The sequence below is a fragment of the Impatiens glandulifera genome, chromosome 2 (genome assembly GCF_907164915.1).
Source record: "Impatiens glandulifera chromosome 2, dImpGla2.1, whole genome shotgun sequence".
In the NCBI taxonomy this organism is placed as follows: Eukaryota; Viridiplantae; Streptophyta; class Magnoliopsida; order Ericales; family Balsaminaceae; genus Impatiens; species Impatiens glandulifera.
The window spans coordinates 45901463-45927996 of NC_061863.1; the positions used below are offsets into that span (position 1 = coordinate 45901463).

The window sequence follows — 26534 nt, forward strand, 5'->3', positions numbered from 1 at the left end:
AACCGAAATGCAGTATTCAACCGAAAACCGACGAAGAGACTACATAAAGAAAGAAGTCAAGATTATCAAACTAAGTACAATCTACAAATTGGTGCAAACGAACACTTTGAGTATCTGCGAAAGATGATATCAAAAGATCAGACTGTGACATTGCCGTATCCATACAAGTCTGATGATACTCTGAAGGCTGCAGAAGACTGCCTGAAGAAACAGTTACCATTTTGGTACAAGTCAAAGGTGCAGTTTTCCAGATGCAGGCAACTGGCCAACCGGCAGTTGCCATATTAAGTAAAAGACATATGAAGTCGGTCTGCTCCATGCCTTGGAAGCTTAAACCGCAATTAATGCAATGCTGAACCTCTACTCAACCAATCAGATTCAAGGATTACCTTGAAGGTATCCGTTGAAGAAATGTGATCGTTTGCACATTTTCACCTATAAAAGAAGGAGCTGAAGAGGAGTAAATGTAGTTCGAACAATCAAGAGTTACACAATTAAGAGTTCCAACAACCCAAGTTCTAACAATCACAAGTTGTGTTTATCTCTCTACAAGATTCAAAGTTTAAGTGTGCATTTGAAGTGTGATTACAATTTTTGTGAGAATTGTACGAGTGTTCATCGAGCAGTAAATAAGTCTCGATTGTGTAGTGTGGTTGAGTATTCCTTAGTGAATATCCTTCTCGCGGTTTGAGAAGAAGGGGTGACGTAGGAGTTTTATCTCCGAACATCCATAAAAACCTGTGTCTTGTTCTTTACTTTCTGTCGGTTCCGCCTTATAACAAACTTACATCATTCTAACCGACTCACTAAACCTCAAACCGACTTTCTCCAAACTCTATCTCTATTCATCCTGTGTGTGTTGCTTCAGTCTGAAACAAACCTCTTCTGCACTTGAACTTGGTTCAAGGGTTTGTGACAGCCTATGTAGTATTGAAACCGGTGTTAATCTCTAACCGGATTGTCCGCCATCCGTGATCTAGATCCTAACCGTCTTTGTTGACTAAAATACATTAGTTCTAATTCATTTCTTTAACTGAACACTTCTTTCTTTATTTTTATTTATGGAAAACTAATGAAATTAATAGGGTAAATTTGGTATAAAATGTGAACGGATGAAATTTAAAATGAGTCAACAAATATGTTGATATGGTATGCCAAATTTTCTAAATACTTGAAAAAATGAATTTTGTACCTAAGAATGATTCTCCTTGTTTCGGTTTCTATCTTATCTTCAAAACTTAGTTTGAATGCAGCTTAAATGTGAAAAAAAGTAAAAAAATAAAATTATATATATATATATTGAATTATATTTCTTAATTATTTTTTAGTTTAAAAATTAATATCATATTTTATATCTTATGTTTAAATGGAGTTATAAGTCAGAATTGAACTCTTGACATTTACTTTCTTACACAAATTATTCATCTAACTTTTTTTTAAAGAAATATATATTTGTTAACATTTTCTAATTCAAATCATGTTTCACCTTCCAAGCATTGTTTTCAAAATTAATCCATTATAAAAAGTTTTTGTACAAAATGGAGGCATTTGTGATTTGTCTAACTTCCTCCGGCAGCTTCCTTCTTCTTGCACTAAAAACAAACATAGTATATAATCTATCTATATTAAAGTTATAATTAATGTTTAATAATAATAATTAATTTGAAATTCAATTTAATAAGTCTTATAATAATCTTTTAGGTGACGTGGACTTTTTAGAAGAAATAGTAAGACACAATCTTGGCACTTTGAAAAGAAGAAGAGGGAGAGAGTTAGAGGTTTGTTTAGATGAAAACGTGAGCTTCGTAAACACATAGTATTATAATTTATAGCTCACCCAACTTTTTTATTTATTCTATCTACCTTCAAACCTCCTTCTCCATCTCCTTCATATATATAATACATGTCAGAAAGAAGCTGGATATAGAGAGATGAAGGAAATTGCAGATGAAATCCATGGCGAAAATCAAACCGTCTGTGTTCTTGATGCCTCTACCTATGTGGGTTTCTGGGTTTTCAAAGCATTGATTTCTAAAGGTTACCATGTTCATGCAGCTATCAATAAGAACGGCAAGTCAATCTCTTTAAACTCTTTTTTTTTTTTTTTTTCCTTTCTCTTATTCTAAACAAAGTGATAATGATTGATTAAAATTTACAGGAGAATCTGAGTTAATACGGAGGATAAATGAAATGGGTAAAACAGATAAAAGGGTAACCGTGTTAATTGTAGATGTGTTAGATTATCATACAATTACTGATGCCTTGAAGGGCTGTTCTGCTTTATTCTGCTGTTTAGATAGCCCAGATGGTTATGCTGTAAGTTTTTTTTTTTTTAATCATTTTTTGTAATTAAGTAAAAATAGTTGATTCCTGATCTGGGTTTGGGTTTGGGTTTGGATTTGATGATGATAATGATTATGAATAAAAAAAAAGGTGGATGAAGTGGTGGATTTGGAAGTGATGGGTGCAATTAATGTAGTTGAGGCTTGCGCTCAAACAGAGAGCATAGAAAAGGTAATCTTCAACTCTTCTCTTACTGCAGCAATTTGGAGAGAAAACATTTCCTCTGATAAACTAGATGTAGACGAAAGTTCTTGGAGTCATGAAGATTTCTGCAGAAAACACAAGGTTTGGTTCGGTTTGAAGTTTTGAATTTCCTTAACTGGTTGTGAAAATGAATTGTTGGGTACTTTACAGCTATGGCATGGATTAACAAAAATGTTAGCAGAGAAGGCGGCTTGGGGTTTGGCAATAGATAGGGTAATTGACATGGTGTCTATAAACTCAGGACTAGTTATGGGTCCTGATGTAACACAACGTAATCCACATGTCACAATGTCTTATCTAAAAGGTGCTGCTAATATGTATCAAAATGGTGTTCTTGCGCTCATAGACGTTACATTTCTTGCTCATGTCAATATTAGAGCTTTTGAGGATCGGTCTACTTCTTTTGGGAGGTATCTTTGCTTCAACAAAGTTGTTAATTCTCAAGAAGAAGCTCTCAAACTTGCTAATAACTTGTCTCCTCTAGTCTCTTTACCACCCACCTGGTAAATTAGTTACTCTATTCTAATTCATATTTATGTTTATATTCATTCTTCTAAAAATTATATGTACAACTTCATTTTTGCAGGTATAAATACCAAACATCTTCTGATCACGATCATGAGACAAATGCGCAAAGAAGATTGAGAAATAATAAATTGATCAAACTTGTTCAAACCACATGATCACTCAGACTAATATCATGTTATTCAGTTGTTAAAGTTGTTATGCTATAGTTGTTTGTTGGTTAGCTACTTTATTTCATTTATATGATTAAATAATCACCTTAATTTATAAATGATCAACATTAATTGCTTATGTGTAGCTCATACATAGACTAAGAGACTTAATTTATTGTTTTTTTTTTTTTTTTAGAAAATGGTTAAACCATTTCATTAATGTCCTAAAAGTGGAAGGTTATAAATCAAAACTAGACAAATTCTAACTATAATTAAGAATAACAATAAAAAAACACTAAAAAACTAATTATTAACATTCATACATTATAAAAAATGATTACAAACAAAAAAGACTACATTCAAATCTAACTATCTCACATTGTAACATTTTTTTATGTCATTCATTTTCATTGAGAGGCTATATTTTCCTTCCTCTAGCGGACTGAATTTATTGGTGGGTTAAAAGAATTTTGACCGATAAATAAAATAAAATTGATAAGTAATTAAATAATTAATTGAATTATGTCATTCACAACGAATTTAGGAACAAAAACAAGGCTACGAATTTAACATAGTCTGTCATTTAAGCAAGAGAGAAAAAAAAAATTCTCGAACATTGTTCCCAATAAGATGGCTCGGTAACAAATTGCCTCTTCCAAAGCACGTCCGATTCGTTCTGCCCTCAACAATCCAATAAGTTCTCCGGGTAAAAAAAACATTTAACATTCCGTCTTCTGAAACTAACACTTTTGAGGTTATTTGACGTACAATAATTTCTATATGCCTATTATGGATCTGCACTCCCTAGGATCGATAAACCCTTTGGATTTTATTAACCAAAGAGATACGGCTTTGCGCTATAGTTAGCTCAGCACTAATCAAGAATCCCCAGGGAATTCCAAGAATTCTTGTTATACGTTCGTTCCAACCCTCAATTCTCTTTTCTAGATTCATTGATATTGAATCAATTGAGCGCACTTCTAATACCTGTTCCTTATCGGGACAAAAATTTCCCGAACATATTTATTTTCTGAAAAAAAACTCCTCCCGAACAAGGATATTTTCCTAAAAAAATTAATTTTGTTTTTCTTTCTTACACATGTGTCAGATCACATCGAAAGTTTGATATTGTTTTCGGTTATAACATGGTTATAACATCGTTGTCCAAATAATTTCTCTAATTAAAATAACAAAATTCTTATACTAATTTAAACGTATGAGATTACTTCCAAACGTTTAGAATTGAGATAGTGTCTAGCTTTCTAAATTTCAAAATAAATTTATGTATACAAAAGAAAACTTCACTACGGTAATATTTTTTAAAAAATCACCATGTGATTTATATTTTATTATTTATTTAAAATAAATAATTAAGAAACCGGTCCGGAGTGAAATGAACCATTGGATCCGAGGTGGCGGTCCGTGGAGCGAAGAGCTTTTGGAAGACCGGATTCCATTGTGACTCAAGCTAATTTAGGTCACACAGAGAAACAAGATGGTGTTGATCGAGCCAGAGCCGATGATCCAAGGAGAAGATAATGGAAATATTGCATCCAAAATGAAAGTGAAGCCGTCGGCATCATCTTCATTGAAAGTCGAAGAATCGAGCGGAGCAGAAACGGCGGCTGGAAACGTCTCCGATGGCTTCGAAACCGCCAGTGAGAAGGATTTGAGCGATGAAGATGATGAAGTAACTGAAGAAAAGAAGCAGCAGAATCAACAAGAATCGGAGACTTCTCTGCCATCAACCAATGATTCAATCGAAGCTGCTTCTGATGAGAACAAAACTAGTGAATCTAAAGAGGTGTTATTTCTCAATCTTTTATTTCAATGCTTCTTATGGTATTTTTTTAGGTTACTTCTTGGCTGTGGCTCAGTAAGTTGTTTCCAGAAACAGATCAAAGCAAATGTATTTCATGTTCTTTGTTTGGTTGAAATACTATTGGTTTTTAATGATATAGTGAGGCTTGAATATAAAGAGTTCTTAGCTCAAATGCAAGCACACGGGCTTAGATTATGTCATTTTCTATAATGTTGCAAATTTTCCTTAAAGCTAAATCTGAAAATGTATTCATATTTCATAGTTAGGGTAAATGATCAATGATATTAAATATATGATTTGACATCCGAGCCAACTAATGAAGTTTTTCATCACAAAGGTTCCAGTGTCTAAGACATGTTCTTATAATTAACATAGTCTTTGAAAAGTACTAAATTTGGCTTCTGATTAACAAGTGTTTTAACCTTTTTTCTTCATCCAGAAAGCCTTGGCTGAAGCTAATAATGCAAAATTGGAAGGCAACACTTTATTTAAAAGCGCCCTATATGAAGATGCATTACTACAATATGATCTTGCTCTACAAATTGCACCAGATATGCCTTCATCTCTTGACATGCGCTCAAATTGCCATGCAAATCGTGCATTATGCTTCTCAAAACTGGTATGCTTATGATCCCGTAAACTTTTCTATGCCATAGACGTGATCTTTTGATGGTAGCTTTTCACATAATTTGGGCAGCTGATTTAAACAATAGAATATGAAGAAAGATAAGATGTCTATAATACATCAGTTTACTGCCTTCTTCCTCCTCCCCAGACTTGAAGTTGTCTATTCTTTCCCCCTATTTATCTTTTTTATTTTCACTATTTTGAGGTAAATTGATTGCTGCCATATAGTTAGTCTTTGATATTACTGAAGGCCACTATTCTTTTTCCGATTGGTATTCTTCTTGTTTCTACGATGATGTAGCTTCTAAGTTATTTTCTTCATAACCATTCAGATGAAAAATGAAGACACCGTTAAAGAATGCACAAAAGCATTAGAGTTAAATCCCAGTTACATAAAGGCGCTGCTTCGAAGAGCAGAGGCTCATGAGAAGCTTGAACACTTTGAAGAAGCCATTGCTGGTATGTATATTATATCGCACCATACTAAGTTTCATCTATTCCTCTAAGAGGTATCTTGTTCTTTATGCCAATTTCATTTTCTTCAGATATGAAGAAAATTTTGGAATTAGATCAATCAGATAGCTTAGACAAGACACAAGCTAGTAGAAATATTAAAAGATTGGAGCCACTTGCTGCTGAGAAGCGCGAACGAATGAAAGAGGAAATGATGGGTGGGTAAAAACATATAATTTTCTTGTATCAATTGTTCTTTGATCATGCTATTTCTTGCTTTTATATATCCTATATCCATTGATTTTTTTACTTTTTCATGTAAACAGGAAAACTGAAGGAAATGGGAAACACTGTTCTGGGTCGATTTGGCATGAGCGTAGACAACTTCAAAGCAATCAAGGACCCTAATACTGGTTCATATTCCATTTCATTTCAACGCTAGTAACTATCTTTGCTAATATGAAAAGTGAATCGTTAATTTTACTCCAGTTGTTTTTTAACAAGTTCTCTGGAATTCTGCACATGATGAAAAATCTATATATTTTTCTATTTGATTATTGTTAGAAGTCATTTTTTGCACAAATCTATTTGTCATTTTTTGCACAACTCTATTTGGTAATTCTGCTGCACATGATGGAAAAAAACTGATAGGGAAATTAGAATTGAAATTTTAATGTTTAATTTTTATGTTTGAAAAATCTAAAATAATTTAAATATATATTATGTATTATAAGATATTTATTTTACACAATTTATTAAGATAGTTGAAATATTAAAATAATTTTGTTTAGAGATTGATTTTCAAATAAATAAATAAAACTGGTTAAATTTAAAAAAATATATATTAATTTAAAATGTTAATCTATTAAATTTAAAAATATAGTTCATAAATTTAAAATTATAATTTCAAACTAAAGAGAGTAACATTGAAAATTATAAAAAATTCTAATTCTAATGGAAAAATTCACACTAAGAGAATCATACTATAAGAGTTTGATGAGACTTCTTATTATTTGAATATTTTATGTGCAAAGCACTAGTATTATAAACTCTCAACAGAGTTCATTGTCATTTGTAATTAAACAAAAACTGTAAGGTTGGTGCTCAATCTTATTAGGATGGATAATTTACTTAAAAACATACTACAACAATTGACCAATATGACTCTCATGCTTGTAATAAATTGGCAGCATGCTGTTCCAGGTATTCTCGGCTGTTCATTTCTGTCAACCTAGATAAATGGGGCACACATATTAGTCTTTTGCAAATACATGAATAGTTGAACATGTATGTCTCTAATCAAAAATTGATTCACCTGCTAATGGTTCGGTCTTTCGCAAACCCTAGCTCATTGTCAACACAAATATCTATGTCGTCGTTTTTCTTTGACCTAGAAGAAGTTCTTGGAGCCTTTTCTTGAGCTTCAGAAATCGTTATAACTTTCTCAAAGAGTTCAATAGGACTCGCTTCAGCACTGCACACCAGTCTAGCTCTATTCTCATACATCACCTACATGAAAAAACCGGGAAGTTTATAATTGTAATGATATTATAGGGCTGGCAGCCATCCAAACAATTTGAAAACAAGAGACTGACGTCAATTAGAGTGACGAAACGATATGCTGCTGTTTTATTGTGTAGACCAAAAATCGGAACACCATCCAGACATAGGGTATGAAAGCACTCTGAACATAAAAAGCTCAATCAAAATGTTAACAAGTAAAGACATTTAAAAACAAAATACAGTTTGGAATTGCTGGAAATTCAAATCAGGGTATTGTGTCCAGTAGGCCCATTTGGGAGCACTTTTTGTTTTTGGATTTAACGAGGAACCGCTAATAAAATTTGTAATGTGTCTGACAATTTATTTTGGATGTCATCTCATCTCCATTAACATCTAGACGATATATTTGTCAAAAAAAATGTTTCCAAATGTGTCAAAGTGTTGCTCTTAAAATTTTGAGCTAGGCAAGAGCGACTTACTGAACAGTCCAAAATAGTCTGCAGCACCAAGAGGCTTGTCACATAGATCTTCAAAGGGGAAATAAGCACAACCCATAGCTCCAAGTGGAACCTGAAAACATATTAAAGATCAATTCAGATCCATGTCCATATGCAACACAACCATTCAATATAGTAAGTGCGAAGAATTTTGAACTAAGATGTTAAGGTCTCAAATTTGATCCCACTAAAAACACTTTGATTGAAGTGGGGATCACGACAGTCGTATGATATGTTATTAAGGGGAGAAAACCCTTGTCAAGTTAAGGAAAACAAAATAGAGGACACAACGTCAAACGATTAATACCTGCAGTTTCCTTCCCATAACAACTTCAACCTCCTTCGGGGCAGGTGTTTCTTTGCCGCCGAATAACTGTTGAAATTTCTCCTTAACAAGTCCAGACAGGCTATTTCCAATAAAGTAGAAGCCTTGTTCGGCCTAAAATCCAAAATTGAATAAAAAAGAATAAATTTAGTAATAGATTCAACCATATGTCTTTCCATGTAAGATATTAAATGAATAGTCATTACCGAAGTCATTTTACGATAGTCTAAAGCAGAACCAATTTCGCGAACAACGCATCTTTCCTGCATAGGAAAAGGATTTTGATGCTTTGAGCTAGATTAAAGGCAAGTATATAAGGAAATGACATTGATACCTTTAGTTTCTCATGTAAAAGCACCACCTCTCAATTCTCATACCTTCAATGTAGAAATAAATGGTAGAAAAAGAACCCTTTGCAAGCCACCTTCATATAGCTTATCCGGGGCACGATTTGAAGTAGCAACAAGCATCTAACATCGACATAATAAACAAAACAAAACAAAAGAAAGAATAAATTTCTAGCCTGATATTTTATAGACAGGAAAAGCCAAATATGTTATTCAACTGAACTGCTTACCACACCATTGCTAAATAATTGTTTGAATAATCGGTTCAATATAAGTGCATCCGCAACATCATTCACCTATTTAGTATATCACCATTTGAAACAAACATCAAACATAGTGAAAAGAAATAACTAGTTGTAAGAACAAGACCATGTTTTTAACAACATACCATAAATTCGTCAAGGCAAAGAAGAATTGATTCATCAGATATCTCGCCTGCAACAACTTCAAGGGGATCGGCAACACCCTTGTGCTTCTGAAATCACAAATCGTTTAAATTAACAATTTTTGAGACACAATCAAGAAAATACTCTCTTTTGCTTTGCGAGAATGAAAAAGATTTACATAATTTTAATGAGATACAAATCATGCTCAGTTCTCATTTTCAAAAGCAAAATTTTGCATCATATATTTCATTTGTCAAAGTAACCAAATCACTATCAGTTACATTTCTAACAACATGCGTAGTGGATAGCATTTGAATCGGGATCCAATCCCCATTCATTGTTCATTAAAAAGAGAAAAACAGAATACTTACTCGTAAATGACTATGAACGCCCAACATGAAGTCATGAAAATGAATCCTCTTTTTCCTCCAGTTGCTTGGCCTGCAATTAGAATGTGAGAAATTTGATGTTCAAAACAAAGTCTACTCAATTCCAGCCCAATTCATATCTTACATTTTTTTTTGTTAAAATTCAAGTCTTAATGAAGTATATCAATAAAAATAGACTAGTAATAAACAAACTACTTACAGTTGTTCATAGAATAAGTCCATTAGCATAGTCTTGCCAGTACCCACTCCACCATATAGATAAAGCCCCTTTACAGGTGAACTCGACGACTGTTGCGTAAGTCGTGACCACAACCACCTACTCCTAAAAGAATAAACAAGACCAAAATTCAATTCTCAAAACCACACTATATTTCAAGACAGGTAATTCTACATTGTAGATGAAATAATGACCTGCTAGTTTTCTCTGTAGCAGCATATTTATCTAATCGACAGGCATTTTCATTCTCAACAAGCTCATCATAGAGTCTCTGAAGCTCTCTTAAGATGGCTTCCTACAGAAATCACCACAATCAGAATGTAAATCAGCATTTCTTGATTGGATGACACTCCCATTTGTCAAATCCCACAAGATCGATTCAAATACCTGACAAACATCACCATCTAATAGCTCGCCCGCAGCAATTCTGCGGTTATACTCAATCAATGGCCCTGCAGCATTGCTCTCTACTGCAGAAAATCATCGAAAAGGAAATGGGATTTAAGAATACTAAGAAAAGACCACATTTTTATTAAACAAATGGAAGATAGATAAATAACCTCCGCCGGTTACATCAACTTTATCAGCATAGAGTCTTCTTGGTATCATCATATGGGAGTTGGATGAGGACCATCTATTACATCTACAAACCTCACTGGACCGAGAGTTTGAAGTGGATAAAGGGTTTTTTTCATTTACTACCCTAGGATAGATATGAACTCCTCGATGTTGAAAAGCTGATTGGAATTTCCGAACAGAACGGGTAAATACTCGCATCCTGTATTCGCGATTCAAATCAGAACAGAGGAAGATCAAGGAATCTAGTAAAATCTCAGACAGATATGATAATTGAAGAATAAGAAAAAAAGACGTACGTTATTGTTTAGAAAGATCGAAATGAAGTGAATCCCTGATTGGGGTCTGGTGAATGTTTGTGCAATCAGATTAGATCTTTGTTTGCCAAGTCTAGATATAGAAACATATACAGAGATATGCCATGCATGAATCGTGATCAGTAAAAGAAACCCTTTTAGGAGTAGAAATAAGTAAGTAAAAAGGAGCTATTATTCACCTTTAGAGGCCTGGGAAGTGCTCAGGTCACCGAAAATGAAGAACCCTAAATTGTTGGAAGTTCTGAAAGAGAAGGGGAGAGAATGAATAAGGTAAAAGTTTGGGTTTCTAGTCCAAGAAGGAGTGCAAATGGGTATTGGCTAAAGAGAGGAAAGGATACACAAATAGAAACAACGTGTCATGATGTTTATTTTATTTTATAATATTTGCCCATTCAGGGTCTGACACATTGAAGCAAGCCTACACTAGGACATCACTTCTGCGGTCCTGCCCTTATTGGATATTGTTTTGGGGCTCAAAGTTTTCCAAACTTTCTTGATTTGGTATCCAACTTTCAAATCTGTTAAACTCATATTCCATAATTAATTTTGCAACCAACCTACTAAAGACGGTAATGGCTGATCGATACAGGTGTCTTGAAATAAATTACAGAAATATATATAAAATGATGTACAAATAAATGAAATAAATAAAATATATGAAGAACAAAATCATCGATTGAGATGTTGATTCGAGGTATGTGTTAGACATATTTTCCTTAAAACAGTTTCATGTCTCCCGTTTGTGCTGAAGTTTATCGTAGATGACTGTCTCCCATGGTACAACAAATCAAGTAGTGATTCTGCATTGAAATCACTAATCGTCGAACTTGATCAGCGTAACTGAACTATCATCGGGTTTCAACGGAAATATCGAACAAAGAACTCGAAAAACACTCACAAAATAAGAAGAGGACTTTTAGAATTTTAGAGTGAGAAAATATGAAATGATGAAGTGAGTTTTAGATTAGAGATGAGAGATTTTTATATTGTTGAAAAGTTAAACCATTAAATAAAATCATCATTTGATCCAACGGTTGACATTGTTTGTCTCTTCATTACCTTAACTTTTTCTCTTCATTATAGAGTAATTGTTTGCCAAAACAATTAAGGCATTTACAATTCAATACTAACGTTATATGATTTTCCAATTTGTTAATAATAATATTAATTATCATAACAAATAATAATAATAACAAACTCATGTAAGTTACACTACAAATTAACAACATTTTCTTAATTGGTCATCAAAGCATTTTAGATCAATTAATTTAAATTAATTGATTTAAATTTTACATTTGGATCAAATTTCACCCTTTAATTCACGTTTAAATTTCATGTGAATTTGATTTTATTACCCACATTCTAATTTCCATTCATTAATGGAATTTATAGAACTAGTTTAAAAATTCCAACAATCACTCATATTAATAGAAATTGAAAGATTAACCCGGTGAAAGGTTCAATAGTTGAAATCTACATAAGATAGGTAGGTGTAACCCTTTGAACCTTCCCTTATGAAAGTATATAACTTTACTAGCCGATTAGTAGACTCGATGTCCTTAAACTATTCAGCCATTTGTGTAAACGATTACACACTTTCACATAGAATTCTCCCTGATACATGTCAAGCTCTCATGGTTGTGTCCGTTTTGGCCATGAAACATGCGTCTGGTTCTGTGAGAGGGTCTGGAATTGAGCCGTGCAATTCTTTCGAAGCGGCCTCACTTCTCCCTCACATAGGTGATCTCTTTGCTCACAAAGAATCATTAAAAGCGATATACTTATCCTCGTCAAAATATATATTGTTTCGTTATAGAATTAATCCTCAACAATAACTTTCCAAGTCAGTACAATTAAGTTGTCCCATTGAACATAGGTCTTGGGATCTCCAGTCTGCATAGGTTGGGTTTTCCTTCATACCAACTTATAGTAGGCTAATGTCTCAAAAGACTTCAAACTATCTCACTATTCAATAATATGATTAGTGGATCCATAATGTTATTTTTGACTTACATAATCAAATTTGATAACTCCATTAGAGAGTATAGTCTAATGACATTATGTCTGAGACGTGTATGTCTAGACTTGTCATTGACTCTAAGTTTGTCCAATTTCTAATTAATATCACAATAAATAGAAATTTATGTTGGTACAATCTTAGTTAACCTTAGAACATCTTCTAATAAGAAGCATAGTCATTCGTACATGTTTATCATTTGATTTTTTGTGAAAATATTATTTACTTGGCTAACTAGTAGACAAAATGTCTTTTGAACTATTCTGTCTTCGTGTAAACGATTATATATTTTACATAAAAATATTTTATTTTTCGACATAAGTCAAAAATATAGATTATAACGTTTAATCTATCCATCATAAGTTTCTTAGAAGATTTTCATACGTAGATTGCACTTCTAAGTGTAAACATATTCACTTTAAGACGTAAAGTCTTTCATTTAATAATATCAATATATCATTTGATAACAACATGATATTTCGTTTAGTGCAATTCATATCCTTTATGGATTTAATCATTTTTATCATAATTTTCAACGATAAAAATATCGTACAAAAGACACGTAATGAAATAATTTTTATTGTCTTCATGATATATATAATTGTCACATCTACTTTTTAATAAAAGTATGATCAAATTTTCATATTATTATTATAAAATTTGTTATAAGTCATATCAAGACTTTATAAACTTTCTTTTTCATTTATTTCATAAAATCTTTTTAAAGACATTGGTTCTTCAAAATTTTATGAAAATAATGTCAAAATATGACACGTTTCTTTATTTCAAAATCCTCAAATCTAAAATATCGATTTGAACACCAACTCAACAAATATAAACAAGACATTTTCTTGTTATTTTATTTCTTTTTATAAAGTTGCGCAACTTTATTTTCTATAGAGAACATATTTCTCTAACAACAAATTATTTTTACATTTATCATAATATACACAATTATTTTTGTGTTATAATCAATAAAAATATTTGCCCCCACATTCGTGTTGGTATCCTTTTTAAATCACACACATTTGTATGATTTAAATCAATGATTTTCTAATCAAGAAATTGTCACACAGTTCTTTTACAGATTTTTTTGTTATACTTATCATACAATGAATAAGATAACTATATCATAAATATTTAATTGAATAAAATATAATTTATATACAAGAAATTATAATGTTTATTCATATATAAATCATTCTTCACATAATCTCTACATAAGAAATTAAAAATATTTAATCAATTAAAATATTTATTTCAACACTTAATTTCTATAAAAGAAATTAGAATATTTAATCAAATAAATATTCACCATATCACATGATTTCTCCAAAAGAAATCATAATATTTCAAGCATCTTTGACCGAAGTCGCTTAAATATTTATTTCCGGTTGCACGTTTGCATCCCGTAATATTGGCACATTTGCCACATTATTCTCAAATCAAACAAGACTTTACTTGTAATTATTTGATTTCAAAATTATCAAATTAAGTAAGTCTTAATGATGCAATTAAACAATGTATATCAAATATATTATATTAAACCAAAATTAATATATCCATATATATGATATTATATATTATTGCTTCTTTTATTTTAGTCACCACGATGACAAAACAACTATAATATATATATAGTCAATAACATAGAAATGTAATCGGATAAATAATATGTCATATATATTATTAAACAAATATATATACAACTTTATTTATCATTAAAAATACCGTTTAAAAAATACATAATAATTAATTAGAATATTAATTATTACACTTAATTAGAATGTTGATCATTTATCTTTAATCAAATATAAAACTAACTAATTATATAAATAAATATTCATGTCATCAATTATTCGTTTCTTAATTAATTAGATGACATTTAACATTCTATAACAAATCTTTGTCAATCAAAGAACACATGATTTGTGACAAATTTCAAAATTATCTATTAAAATAAAAATAGATAGAAAATAAAGCTTAATTTATATATATGTAAATTTCTAGATAATCATACTTCTTATGAATAACATAAATCATCATATTATTAGCTAATATGCATGATTTATATTAATAATCAATTAGCACATAATCAAATTAAATATAACTACAAATATAGTTCATATCTTAATCGAAGCACTTACATTGCCTTTTTTTGAATAATAATCGACGTGAAACGACTATGCATGCTCAAAATAAATCTGAGTAGATTATTCTCACCGAGACAATTTTTGCGAAGACAATTTTGACTAACATATATAGTCGTGTCTCTTTAAATGCATGATTAGAATAAGTTCTAAAACAAATAACTTATTTAATCTCATTATGCATATGACCTTCATTTTCTGTCATTATAAATCACATAATTTCTATAGTGTCCCATTTTATTTCATTTGATAATTTTTACACAAGAAATTAGAATGATTATAACATCTATGGTTAAAATCATTTTGAAAAATCAAATTTCCATATAAGACATTGTTATGGACACTCATTCATCTCATAATTTTTCCATAAGAAATTGGAATGGTTTCAACATCAATGACTAAAGTCATTTTAACTAGTCAGATTTCTACAAAGAAATCATATATCATTCCATTCATCTCATAATTTCTACACAAGAAATTAGAATGATTTCAACGTAAATGACTAATGTCATTTTGTCACATCTGATTTCTACAAAAAGAAATCAACGTAAATGACTAATGTCATTTTATCACATCCGATTTCTACAAAAGAAATCAACGTAAATGACTAATGTCATTTTATCACGTCAGATTTCTACAAAAAAAAATCATCTCATCAACCAAATTCGAACAAGGGACCTCCACTTCCATCACGCGCCATTGCATCTGAACTTTGAACAACTGCGCCAATGCGCCATTTCATTTTTATACCGCTTTTATAAGCTTTTGTCTTCTTTAGAGACAACTTATACTTCATATTCTTATTAATTATATTGTTTAATTAAAAAGAAAGGTATATATTATAATTAATTATTTTAAAACTGAAACAATATGTTTCAATTATAATTAATTTTAACACCATAAATTTTATAAAAATTGAAAGCTAACATATTAGTTACTTTCTTATTTTCATTCATTATTATTAATAATTTTAATAACCAAACAAATCTTCAAAATAAAACTAGAACAAATTAAATTAATTATGTTCTAATTTATTTTATATATAACATTAATATAATGATTATACATATTAAAGTTCTTTGAGAAAAAATTTATATCAAAATATATTAGCTTATAAAATTAAGCTTTAATAATATAAGAACATATGTGTTAATAATCAACATATTTATATACAATAAAGACTTATCTTTATTTGTTGATTTTTTTTTCTTTTCTTAAGATGAATCATTTTCATTTTTTGAAATGAGCATCATCTCTTTCGCAACACCGCGAATCGTATTTCTGAAACATCAAAGACAAAAAAAATATTCGATGGCGCAAACTCTTAAATAGCTTAGCACAAAGAAACTGTTTTAAAGATTGTTAGATATTCTGTCTTGAAATAAATTACAGAAATATATATAAAATGATGTACAAATAAATGAAATAAATAAAATATATGAAGAACAAAATCACCGATTGAGATGTTGATTCCCGATTGAGATGTTGATTCGAGGCATATGTTAGACACATTTCCCTTAAAACAGTTTATCGTCTCCCGTTTGTGCTGGAGTTTATCGTAGATGGCTGTCTCTCATGATACAACGAATCTAGTAGTGATTCTGCACTGAAATTACTACTTGTCGAACTTGATCAGCGTACCTGAACTATTACCGGGTTTCAACGGAAATATCGATCAAAAAACTCGAAGAACATTCACAAAACAAGAAGAGAACTTTTAGAATTCTAGAGTGAGAAAATATGAAATGATAGAGTGAGTTTTAGATTAGAGATGATAAATTTTTATATTGTTAAAAAGTTAAACCATTAAATAAAATCATCATTTGATCCAACGGTTGACATTGTTTGTCTCTTCATTACCTTAACGTTTTTCTCTTCCTTAATAGAGTAACTGTTTGCCAAAACAATTAAGTCATTTACAATTCAATACTAATGTTACATGATTTTCCAATTTGTTAATAATAATATTAATTATTATAACAAATAATAATAATAACAAACTCATGTAAGTTACACTACAAATTAACAACATTTTATTAATTGGTCATCAAGGCATTTTAAATCAATTAATTTAAATTAATTGATTTAAATTATAATTTGGATCAAATTTCACCCTTTAATTCACGTTTGAATTTCATGTGAATTTGATTTGATTTTATATATTACCCACATTTTAATTTCTATTCATTAATGGAATTTATAAAACTAGTTTAAAAATTCTAACAGTTGCATCTATCTCTAAGTTTCGTTTTACTTCGAACATTTTTTTACTACCATTCGCGTCTATTTAGTTTTGAGGAAATCTTCAAAGAGTATATTAATATCATATTCTCTAAAATAAAAATTAAAAAATTATAATAAAATTATATAAAATATGTTTTTATATAATATATTCAAAATTCATATTATTATTATTATAAATTTAAATTTGTTATAAAATATAAAGTTAATTATGTTTATTATTGTTCGGGACCATTTATACAAATATTAATGAATTTGAAAGTAGATTGAGAATAAATTTTAAAAAATAAAAAAGAAATTATGGATAAAACTGATGTATCAGTGTAGATTTGATCTTTATATTTTCTTATAATTGAAAAAAGTAAGCAGTAAATTAAATTTAAGAAAATAAAAAATATAACTTATGTTATATTTTTATCATAAATAAAATAATAATAATAAATTGGGGTGGCTTGAACCAACATCATCCTAAATCTATTTGATGAAACAAAAAATAGATTTATTCTTAAATATAATATAATATAATTTTTAATATATTATGAGTGATATATAGGATTAATTTAAAAAAATAAAAAAATAAATATAGTTTATAAAATTAAAAATAAAAATTCCGTAGCCAGTCGGAACTCGGAAGACTCGTGGCTTCGGTGTCCAGACGGCTGATTGATTTGTCTATCGACAGACACTTAGCTCTTCTTCTTTTCTCCAAAACTCCGATCTTTGCTGCTGTAACTGTATATTTCTTCAGAAAGTTGAAAATCTCTAACTCGTTTAGGTACATACTCCAGGAAAGAGAAAGAGGGTTTAGTTCAGATGGCGAATCAAGGGGCGAAGAAGAGAAAAGAGGAGAACACTCGCCACATGAAGAATCTTCTTCGTTTCATCATCGCCTGCAATGTATGTATGCCCTTTTTAGTTGACTTTCTTTTTGCTACACCCATTTCTCGATCAATTAAACAGTTGGATTTTCGTTTTGTGTCTTTGTTTTGGTGTTCATGGATTGATTGATGCTGAATTAGAACAATCGCCTTAGTACAGTACTATCTTCTTCTCCTCTTTTTTTTTCCAGAAATTAAAAAGAAGAATCATAATTTTCCTTTGAGTGATCTAGAAATGCTGCTGTGTTCTCAATTTAGCTTCGAGCTGAATTTGAATCCTCCAATTAGTTGTAGTTAGGACTGCCGCGATCTGTTATTCCTATTCACTCGGTTAATGAATCAACCTACACAAGTATAATTACAGTCAAGATAGTCTTGTTCAGTTTATTGGACTCATGGTCTTCTGTTCCATTTGTCTAGGCTGTGTATCTACTCATAAGAGCAGGCGTCTTCCATGCTTCATTCAACTGGAAACACTGGGTTGGCCTAATTTTAACATCATGTGCTTACAACTTTCCTTATCGACAACTTGCCTCAATGGCAAAGCCTTCTTATGGTGATGATGGAGAACTCTTTGATGGTGGTTATGATATGAGTACTGCTGGTGTTTGCGGGTATGTATGCCTTTTGTTTTCTTTGAGTTTCAAATTTTGATGTTTTTATCAACTTTGGTTTGTGGTGATATTCTTTTGATGGTAAGCTTAAGATGATCCCAATGAACAGAGAGGAGCTAAATGAGAAATGTATATTGGACAAATTCTAGATCAATACGAGATATAAAAACTTAGGTTTCGATAGCAATGATCTCATTTTCCTTAATTAAATGGGTGTTTTTCAGCTTTCATTCATTCAACCATTTGTTGCCTGCAAATTGGTTTTGAAAATATGTGGCTTACTAGTTTTCTTCGGTTTAGCATGCCTTATTTGCATTGATTAACAGCTGCATTAAGGACTGTTCCTTAGTCTCAACTCAGCACCAAGGAAGAATTCAGATTTTCCACCTAGAGTATTACAACCTAGAATTCTTATCCCATTATTTGACCTAATTCTGTTGCATATCTCATCAGTTGGAACTTTTTTTTTGTATCTTCTTAAGCGTTTTACATTTAGGTCTATGAGGCAGAGATAAATATTTTCAGTCATAATCATTAATTTGCACCTTAAGATTTGCTTGGTATAGTTACCTTTCAGCCAAATGTGTTTGAAACTTTTGTATAGATGAACAAAATAACCCAATAGTCCTTTATGACATGAATATGTTGGCTTTAGTTCAATTTGATTCCATAAAGAAAGGTTCAAAGAGAGGATATTATGAGTCGGTTCATTTCTCATGTTGTTTAGTCATCCATTGCAGGTACTTACATGATGTGATTTACATAACTGGGTTTGTGCAACTTGGGTCTATAATTTCAGACAAATTCTGGTACATTTATCTGGTGGTAAGATCCATTTTCTAGTTTTCTTTTCTGCATTGATCCCTTCAATACCTTTAGAACTTTCTTATCCATCTGCTATACTCTGAGCTGATTTTTTTGCACTTCAGATACCGGGATTTGCAATCTACAAAGTCCTTGGTTTTGCCAAAGGGTTTCTTCCAAGTGGTTCAGAGGTAACGTTGTTTACATTTATAATTGTTATCTAAACGTACTTAATTATTTAGACTTGGTTCAAAACTTCAAACTAAATTAGAAAATCTGACTTAATTTGATAAATTATGAATGACTTAACTCAATGTAATAGTAAGAGTATACAAAATACAATATAAATTAATCAAATTACATTACTATAAAGGATGAAATAGCCTAAAAAGTTCTTTACATTATTTCCACATTTATTTTCACTTATTAAAGTATTCACCATTCACAATTTCACACTTAATTTCATTTTTATCATTGATTGAAGTATGGCTAACATATGAATAATAATAATGTTCAGGGAGAGGAAGAAGATGAAAAGACAAAGAAGAAGAGAGAAAAGATGGAGAGGAAGGCTTCGAGAGGGAAGTTTGTGAAGACAAGAACCCGATAGTATTATTATTATCAAATGATTTTAGCCACTTTGCTTTTAAGCACTCTTTATGTTTCATCTCGGATTCTTACAATTTAAATGACTTAAATTTGCACTGCCCAGTCACATTTTGACACATTTAAACCTCCAATATTTTGCATTTATATAATCTTAGAGAAGAAAAACTGTATTTTAATTTATTACAACTAGAAAAAAAAACTATGCATGTAAACATCAAACCCTAACTGTTCATAAAGCTCCAGTGTATTATGATTTTGTTGGTGTGTCGGCTGCAACTACAGTTAAAAGATTAAATTCACGGTTCAATGTCCATGATGGCTCGTTCTTGTGATTGATGCTCAAGCTGTACTCCAGGAAGTATCCATTGTAGGTGACAATACATATCGTCGCTCTGAAGAATAAAAATTGTAAATATAAAATCGCCACCAAGAAATCAGAACGTGTTTTTTGTAATTGAACTCACCTGCACGCCACTGATTCCTGACTAGTTGTTGCCTCGGAAATCTTGTCTACTTTGCGGATCACAGTACAGCTAAAAGAAAAACATTACAATAAAACATACATTCCCAGAGAAAATTATTTCCAGAAAAGAGAAAACAGTTTCACCTTTTGACTCCGGCTAGAAAAGCATTATGAAGTACATGATGATTAGATGGATCGAGTGCGTCGTTTACTGAGTTGGGAATAATTGAACCAAGAAAACCAGTACCCCTTCGGCTTCTGGTGAGAAAAAATAAGTACAATTTTTTTTAATAGGATTAGGCAGTCAATTAACATTTCAGCTATTATTCTCACCTTTGAGTAATGGCAGATTCTAGGCAGAAAACATGAAGAGAGCCTGAAGAGCTTGTCACTCCAAGAAGATCTGGAAGTTGTAAGGACGAACCGAATGACAATGAAAAGATAGTTGACGGGTAAGTTCCTCTCCGGAAACTATAAGCCTGTTCAAATGTCAAATCTGCTTTTAACACATTATCTATGTTTGGAGGTGTATAATTAGAATTACCAGTTGAATTCTAATTCCAATTCTACCTGAACCAGCGTATGAGAAATTCGAAATCAACTCTAGTTGGTACTAACACTTGGATCCAGGCATGTAATATACTTGACATGTATAGTAATAAATAATTTGCAGAGAACACATCATTTTTGCAACAATATATCATTAGGTATGTGGAATTCACCTTAGTTGCTTCTGATACCAAATGCACTCTAATTATGGTTCCTTGTTCAGATGCTGTAGCTAAATACATTCCATTTGAAGAGAGAACAATTGCAGACAGTATTGAACGATGAGCATCTATCTGGAAAGGAAAAAGAAAACATCATCTGGATGCCATTCTTTTAAAAATTTTCTAATTCTAATTAAAGAAGAAGAAAAGAAAGATGACCTCACAATGAGTCCGGAGGCCAATAACATCATAGACTAGTACAGATCCCTTTATTGTGCTAGCTGGAAGGGCCAAAAAGCAACCATCCAAGCTTGGAGAAAAAGCACATAGACCTGATAATAAATAGATGATGATGAAGAAGATACAAATAAACAGCTTCATTGCCCATATTACATAAGATATACCAGTTCTTTTCCTCCTCACTCACCTTTTGGATTCGGTACTGTTTCAATAGTATCTAATATACCAAGACTGATTATATCATATACGTATGTCTTTTCTTGCAGAACTACAATCAATCTGCATGAATAAGGTAAATTCATCGATTAAAACTCATTATACTAGAAAGTACTATCAAGCACTAGAAACCATTATCATATAAAGACAAATGTAAGAAACAGAATGGCAGCTTAGATTTGCAGGAACCAAAAAAGAAGAAGACGGCCTTGCCTTTGCTTGTTTACACGAATTGCAAGGATTGATGTAATGAAGTTCAATTCGCGTAGAGGATTTCCAGTTGTAGTATTGTACAAACACAAACGCCGTGGAGACAAAATTGGCTGTTGGATCAGATCAAAACCTGGTAAGTATTGGAATTCTTACAGCTTTCAGATTCTATTTCCTTTATTGGTTATGTATATACACATTACCTGTTCACCAGCTCCAACTATGGCAAGAAGACTCGAGGTGAATAGCATTTCAACAATTGCATAAGCTCCTATACCTAAGGAGAAAAAAAAACTTAAATTTTGAAACTTTATAAGTCCAAGGATTTTCCACCATCATGGTATAGTTGCAACACAGTAAATTAAGAGAAAAAATAGGATACCATCATTGATAGCAACAAGTAACAGTAAATTACCTCTTTCGTAGCAGAGCCTTCCTGTAGTCGAATCAAATATTTTGAACCCATTCTTTGTCCCAATCGCAAAGCAACTACAAAATTCAGACAGTTTTCTAAATTCTAGATTGAAGACAAACAGTGATCATATGATGGTGAATACCTGTTGTCTTGATTGAAGGAAGCGCATAGAATTGGGTAGGCAGAAGCAGATTGGTTCGCCATTATATTATAGAACACTGATCGAGTCTATCGGATCTCGAGAAGTTGACAACGAAACACAGATTAATAATTGAACTTAAATACAAACAATTCTTCTTCTTCCTTCTTCCTTCTTATTTGGGGTTTAGGGTATTTGTTATAAAGTATGAGGAGTATACAGAAATAGCAAAGGATTACAACTCCAGGAGAAACAAATTTAAAATTAGGTGTTTAAATAATTGTTTTATTATTTCAAATTTATTAATTTCTTAATTTTTAAAAAGCAATTTATAACATAACTTTATTTTATTTTAAATAAAATATAAGATAAAGAAGACTAATAGATAAATACAAATAAATTAATTTAATCATCATCATAATTGTTAAGAATAATAGTCCATTTTTAGAATAAATAATTTTGATTAGTCTTTCTTTTATTTATTTTTATGTCAAATATCATAATTATAATCTCATAAAATCCTTTTAGTTCTGCGGAAAACTTGGAGTTCTAGAATTTTAAATCGGTGTAAAAAATTCTTTTAAAATAAAAAATTCTTTTAAAAAATTTGAATAATTCCTAGCGACTTTTGAGATTAATTATAAAAATAATTAATTTTGGTTCAAATTTGAATAATCCAGAAATTTGTCGTAATCAAATTACAATTTAAATTAATAAAAATATGTTGTTTTAAATTAATTAAAAATATATAATTAAAAAACTTATTTATTTGAAACATATAGTCTTCAATTAATTTTTATAAAATCAATAAAATAACATATATGTACAAACGTATTTAGTTATAGTTTCTTTTAATTTATAGTTTGATGATACGCTTGAAAGGGCTTTCGCGATTCATCTTCCGTACCCGTTTTAAAAATAATTTCTATTTATAAATTTGACTTTTGAAATCGGTTATATAACATTTTATTTTTACCGATTATTTTTCCGGTCCTAGACATGCATATGTTTTACTAGTATTTAAAATATAGTAATAACAATATTTAAATGCTAATACCTGTTGCGGATGACGTTGATTAGAGAGGAAAATACTTGAAGAACATCATTTTTTAAAGGCATTAGGGCTTAAACATAAATCCCAAATAGGCCTTTGTCAAAATATTTTTTATTTTTGTGCAAATACTCCAAATATATTTTGACATCATTTTTTTTATTTTGTTGGGATTTTTATAAAACTGTTTGAGGTTCCAAAATTATAAAAATAATTTTGAATTTTGAATTTTGAAATGAGAACCAAACATGCCTTAGGAGTTAGGACTAGTGTCCTAGGTCATGGGTTCGTTTTTATCAGTCGGGGGCTAAGAGCCCCCGATCCTAGGTCAAGAGCCTCTCAGTCGGGGCTCAAGATTCTCAGTCGGACCTATCGGTCATGGCTGAAAAGCCACAGTTTAGGTGCTAAGGACTCTCGGTTCTAGGCTAGAATTCTCGGTCATAGGTGGATGTCATCGGTCCTGAGTTCGGGAGTTCTCGGTCGGATGCGAGGCTCTTTAGTCCTAGATTGACTTCTCGGTCCTAGGTGGAAATCATCGGTCCTAAATGGAAATCATCGGTCCTAGGTTCGGAAATTCTCGATCGAGTGTGAGACTACTCAGTCTTATGTTTAAATTCTCGGTCATATATAAAAATCCTCGGTCGAATCTCTCGGTCTTGGCTAACAAGCATCGGTCGAACCTGCCAGTCCTAGGTTAAGTTTCTCAGTCCGGACCTCTCAGTCCTCAAGACCATCAAAGTTGTAGGTAGACCTCTCAGTCTTTACAATTCGAGCCAAATTCGAGCTTAGGTAAGACTCGCTTGATGGTTCGTCAAGCTTTTTCGAGCCTAATAATATAACTTATTTTTATTATATTTTACTTTTTAATTAAAATTTGAAACACCCATAAGACTATTTATGGACTTATTGTTTAAGATTTTGATACCAAAGTTATTCGTACGTAAAAAGTATGAAATTTTCAATATTTTGGTATATCAAAATATACAAAACATAATTTTTTTAAATTAAATAAAAACTATAATTATATTGTAATGTTATTTAATATATACAATCTCAATATATTATATTTTATAAAATATAAAATTATTTTTATTTCACTATAAAGTATTTTATTTTTTAAAATAAACCTAATGTAGTCTAATAGGGTTTCAAGTTTATCTCAATTACAATACACGTCTTTCACAACCATTTTACAAAAAGACTCAAAAGACTGTCCATTGATACTTCTTTAACAAACCTATATCTTGTTTTGAAGCCCTAAATCTTGTTCCGGTAAAACCCTAAATTTGGTTCAGTTATTTTTTTTAATATAAGAAATTAATATTTAAATATATTTAAATTCGAGTCTTTCGAGCCTTTCGAGCCGAACTCAAGCCTATGATTATATGATTGAGCCGAGTTCGAGCTCGATCGAGCTCGAGCTTGAGTCGAGCCAATAAAAAACTAGTCGAACCGAACTCGAGCCAAGGCTAGTTCGAGCTCGACTCGACTCGTTTACACCCCTAGTGCAATTTTGATGGAGGCTTGGATTTTCTTTGATCCAAGGGCCTAGGTAACTTCACAAAGCTCCCAGTAACATTTAGAACATCACCTCAAAGTATCAATCGACATGGATGCTGATCAATTTGTCCAAAACAACTTGTAGCCAAAAATCAAATTTTTAGTTTTAAAGTTGTTTTGAAATGTAAGGAGCTAGCCAATAGCTTCCTTATATTTTATGTACTTGATTGGTACCAAAAACAAATATACTGACTGTTCATTTGGACAAATTCAAAACTCAAAATTTTCAATTATTTTTAAAATTTTGATTTTTATTAAAAAAAAATCATTTGGTTAGATCAAACATGATCCAAACAGTTGTCCAACATCATTAGAAACATGTTGGGATGATTTATGGGCAGATGTTCTCGAGGCAGCAAACCCAATTTTTGGATTTTCCAAATTAAAATTTGGGTTTTTATGTGTAAGGTTGATTGATTGATTCTAACCTAAATAGAAAGCTTGGAAATGATCATAAGATCGATTTCTAATCTTAAAATTCAACAATCAGACAATATATAAACTTATGAAAAATAAAATATAATTTTTTTTTTTAATTTCAAACTGGAAAAATGAATTAAAGGATGACTCGAAACATACCAAGGATTGAATAACACTTCTTAAACCTTAGTGAAGCTTTTGAGCTACATGAATCCAAGTTTTAGAGCCTTATACAGAAATTTCGAAAAATCCAAAACTTTGAGCTTTTATGGAGGATTTTTTATTTCTTTTAATTTGAGGCTTGAGATGTTATCTCTTGACTTTAGAATTGTTGAGGGAGGCTATTTATAGTCTCCCGAAGTCGGTTGAAGTGCTCAAGTGGATCAAATCAACCAAAAGCCATTAATGACGTTTTGGTTGTTCTTCATCTAACTTGCTGGAATATGGATGATTCATCCCTATTGATGTAGGAAAAATGTTCATTGCGGTATGGTGATCATTTCACCTTTTGAATCAGCCGTTTTGGTTGACTATAGGCTGTATTCTATCTTTGAGAAATGAATGGTGATTGTGAATGGTTATCCATCCGGTGTTGCGATAGAGACAATTATCTGAGGATGAAACAACATCGTCTTGGGAGAGAATGCGGAACAGTCTGTTGGCGTTCCGTCAATGTTTTGGTCATTCCGTCGCGTTCTGGATGATGGAGCTAACGTTCGCGTTAGCCGATCACCTACTTCATGTATGTGCGCTCCTTTGGCTGTAGCGGGCTAGGAGGACACGTTTGGGGCGTTGGAGAAAATTCAGCACCCAATCGATGGACGCGGTTTCGGTTGTAACTTTCTTCTAGAGTTTCGGCTACACCTGATTACAATTTTTATTTTTATTTTAAAACTTTAAGGGTTTGTTTTAAATTAATTTTTCTTTTACCCTTTTAACTTTAATTTTGATCTTTTTAAATACACAAAATATTAAAATAAACATGACAAATATTTTGTCAATTTGTTTATTTATTTGTATATTTTAGGGTTAAATAAATGATTTTTGGGATGAAATGGGTACCTCATTTCTAAGGGTGTAAGCAAAATCGAAAAAACAAAAAATAGAACTGAAT

At 31.2% G+C, this 26534-nt stretch overlaps 5 protein-coding genes across 7 annotated transcripts; 3 read left to right on the forward strand and 2 right to left on the reverse strand.

The window, feature by feature from the left end:
* The first annotated feature begins 1883 nt into the window (after positions 1-1883).
* LOC124927297 (cinnamoyl-CoA reductase-like SNL6) lies at positions 1884-3054 on the forward strand. Its single transcript, XM_047467690.1, has 4 exons — positions 1884-2070; positions 2159-2316; positions 2434-2628; positions 2698-3054. The coding sequence occupies exons 1-4, from the start codon at positions 1932-1934 to the stop codon at positions 3052-3054; spliced, it is 849 nt and encodes a 282-aa protein (XP_047323646.1). The 5' UTR covers positions 1884-1931.
* A 1589-nt stretch (positions 3055-4643) lies between these two features.
* LOC124926577 (tetratricopeptide repeat protein 1-like) lies at positions 4644-6683 on the forward strand. The gene is made up of 5 exons (XM_047466828.1): positions 4644-5028; positions 5486-5665; positions 6006-6132; positions 6219-6344; positions 6453-6683. The coding sequence occupies exons 1-5, from the start codon at positions 4720-4722 to the stop codon at positions 6566-6568; spliced, it is 858 nt and encodes a 285-aa protein (XP_047322784.1). The 5' UTR covers positions 4644-4719; the 3' UTR covers positions 6569-6683.
* A 424-nt stretch (positions 6684-7107) lies between these two features.
* Positions 7108-11014, reverse strand: LOC124925420 (AFG1-like ATPase). Of its 2 annotated transcripts, XM_047465415.1 has the most exons (16): positions 10863-11013; positions 10666-10756; positions 10351-10568; positions 10178-10260; positions 9985-10085; positions 9773-9895; positions 9556-9625; positions 9187-9273; positions 9029-9094; positions 8829-8921; positions 8658-8714; positions 8434-8565; positions 8109-8199; positions 7722-7810; positions 7442-7635; positions 7108-7357 (listed from the first exon to the last, which is right to left on the reverse strand). In XM_047465415.1, exons 3-16 carry the CDS (start codon positions 10565-10567, stop codon positions 7294-7296), a joined length of 1467 nt encoding a protein of 488 aa, XP_047321371.1. In that variant the 5' UTR covers position 10568; positions 10666-10756; positions 10863-11013; the 3' UTR covers positions 7108-7293. The 2 variants fall into 2 exon arrangements, with proteins under 2 accessions (XP_047321371.1, XP_047321372.1); XM_047465416.1 differs by lacking the exon at positions 10666-10756 and having other exon boundaries at positions 10863-11014.
* A 6654-nt stretch (positions 11015-17668) lies between these two features.
* LOC124927808 (transmembrane protein 208 homolog) lies at positions 17669-20100 on the forward strand. 2 transcript variants are annotated; one of them, XM_047468289.1, is made up of 6 exons: positions 17669-17776; positions 17867-17988; positions 18390-18583; positions 19324-19408; positions 19513-19578; positions 19905-20100. In XM_047468289.1, the coding sequence occupies exons 2-6, from the start codon at positions 17905-17907 to the stop codon at positions 19995-19997; spliced, it is 522 nt and encodes a 173-aa protein (XP_047324245.1). In that variant the 5' UTR covers positions 17669-17776; positions 17867-17904; the 3' UTR covers positions 19998-20100. The 2 variants fall into 2 exon arrangements, with proteins under 2 accessions (XP_047324245.1, XP_047324244.1); XM_047468288.1 differs by lacking the exon at positions 17669-17776 and having other exon boundaries at positions 17792-17988.
* LOC124927807 (autophagy-related protein 18b) lies at positions 20096-22564 on the reverse strand. Its single transcript, XM_047468287.1, has 11 exons — positions 22393-22564; positions 22251-22324; positions 22039-22112; positions 21839-21948; positions 21597-21688; positions 21389-21501; positions 21182-21301; positions 20793-20938; positions 20604-20717; positions 20461-20529; positions 20096-20388 (listed from the first exon to the last, which is right to left on the reverse strand). Exons 1-11 carry the CDS (start codon positions 22452-22454, stop codon positions 20244-20246), a joined length of 1119 nt encoding a protein of 372 aa, XP_047324243.1. The 5' UTR covers positions 22455-22564; the 3' UTR covers positions 20096-20243.
* Between the last annotated feature and the right edge of the window lie 3970 nt (positions 22565-26534).

Bases quoted from the DNA above. Each gene is read 5' to 3' on its own strand.
- LOC124927808 (XM_047468289.1), top strand. From the start codon at position 17,905: ATGGCGAATCAAGGGGCGAAGAAGAGAAAAGAGGAGAACACTCGCCAC. The intron at 19,409-19,512 runs GTAAGATCCATT...TTTGCACTTCAG, and splicing joins TCTGGTACATTTATCTGGTG to ATACCGGGATTTGCAATCTA. The intron at 19,579-19,904 runs GTAACGTTGTTT...AATAATGTTCAG, and splicing joins TTCTTCCAAGTGGTTCAGAG to GGAGAGGAAGAAGATGAAAA.
- LOC124927297 (XM_047467690.1), top strand. From the start codon at position 1,932: ATGAAGGAAATTGCAGATGAAATCCATGGCGAAAATCAAACCGTCTGT. The intron at 2,071-2,158 runs GCAAGTCAATCT...TAAAATTTACAG, and splicing joins TGCAGCTATCAATAAGAACG to GAGAATCTGAGTTAATACGG. The intron at 2,317-2,433 runs GTAAGTTTTTTT...ATAAAAAAAAAG, and splicing joins ATAGCCCAGATGGTTATGCT to GTGGATGAAGTGGTGGATTT.
- LOC124927807 (XM_047468287.1), bottom strand. From the start codon at position 22,454: ATGGCGAACCAATCTGCTTCTGCCTACCCAATTCTATGCGCTTCCTTC. The intron at 20,718-20,792 runs GTGAGAATAATA...TTTTCTCACCAG, and splicing joins GAATCTGCCATTACTCAAAG to AAGCCGAAGGGGTACTGGTT. The intron at 20,530-20,603 runs GTGAAACTGTTT...TTTTTCTTTTAG, and splicing joins TTTCTAGCCGGAGTCAAAAG to CTGTACTGTGATCCGCAAAG.
- LOC124925420 (XM_047465416.1), bottom strand. From the start codon at position 10,567: ATGCGAGTATTTACCCGTTCTGTTCGGAAATTCCAATCAGCTTTTCAA. The intron at 10,086-10,177 runs GTATTTGAATCG...TGATTTCTGTAG, and splicing joins TAGATGGTGATGTTTGTCAG to GAAGCCATCTTAAGAGAGCT. The intron at 8,200-8,433 runs GTATTAATCGTT...ATATGTTTTCAG, and splicing joins TTATGGGAAGGAAACTGCAG to GTTCCACTTGGAGCTATGGG.
- LOC124926577 (XM_047466828.1), top strand. From the start codon at position 4,720: ATGGTGTTGATCGAGCCAGAGCCGATGATCCAAGGAGAAGATAATGGA. The intron at 5,029-5,485 runs GTGTTATTTCTC...TTCTTCATCCAG, and splicing joins AAACTAGTGAATCTAAAGAG to AAAGCCTTGGCTGAAGCTAA. The intron at 5,666-6,005 runs GTATGCTTATGA...ATAACCATTCAG, and splicing joins CATTATGCTTCTCAAAACTG to ATGAAAAATGAAGACACCGT.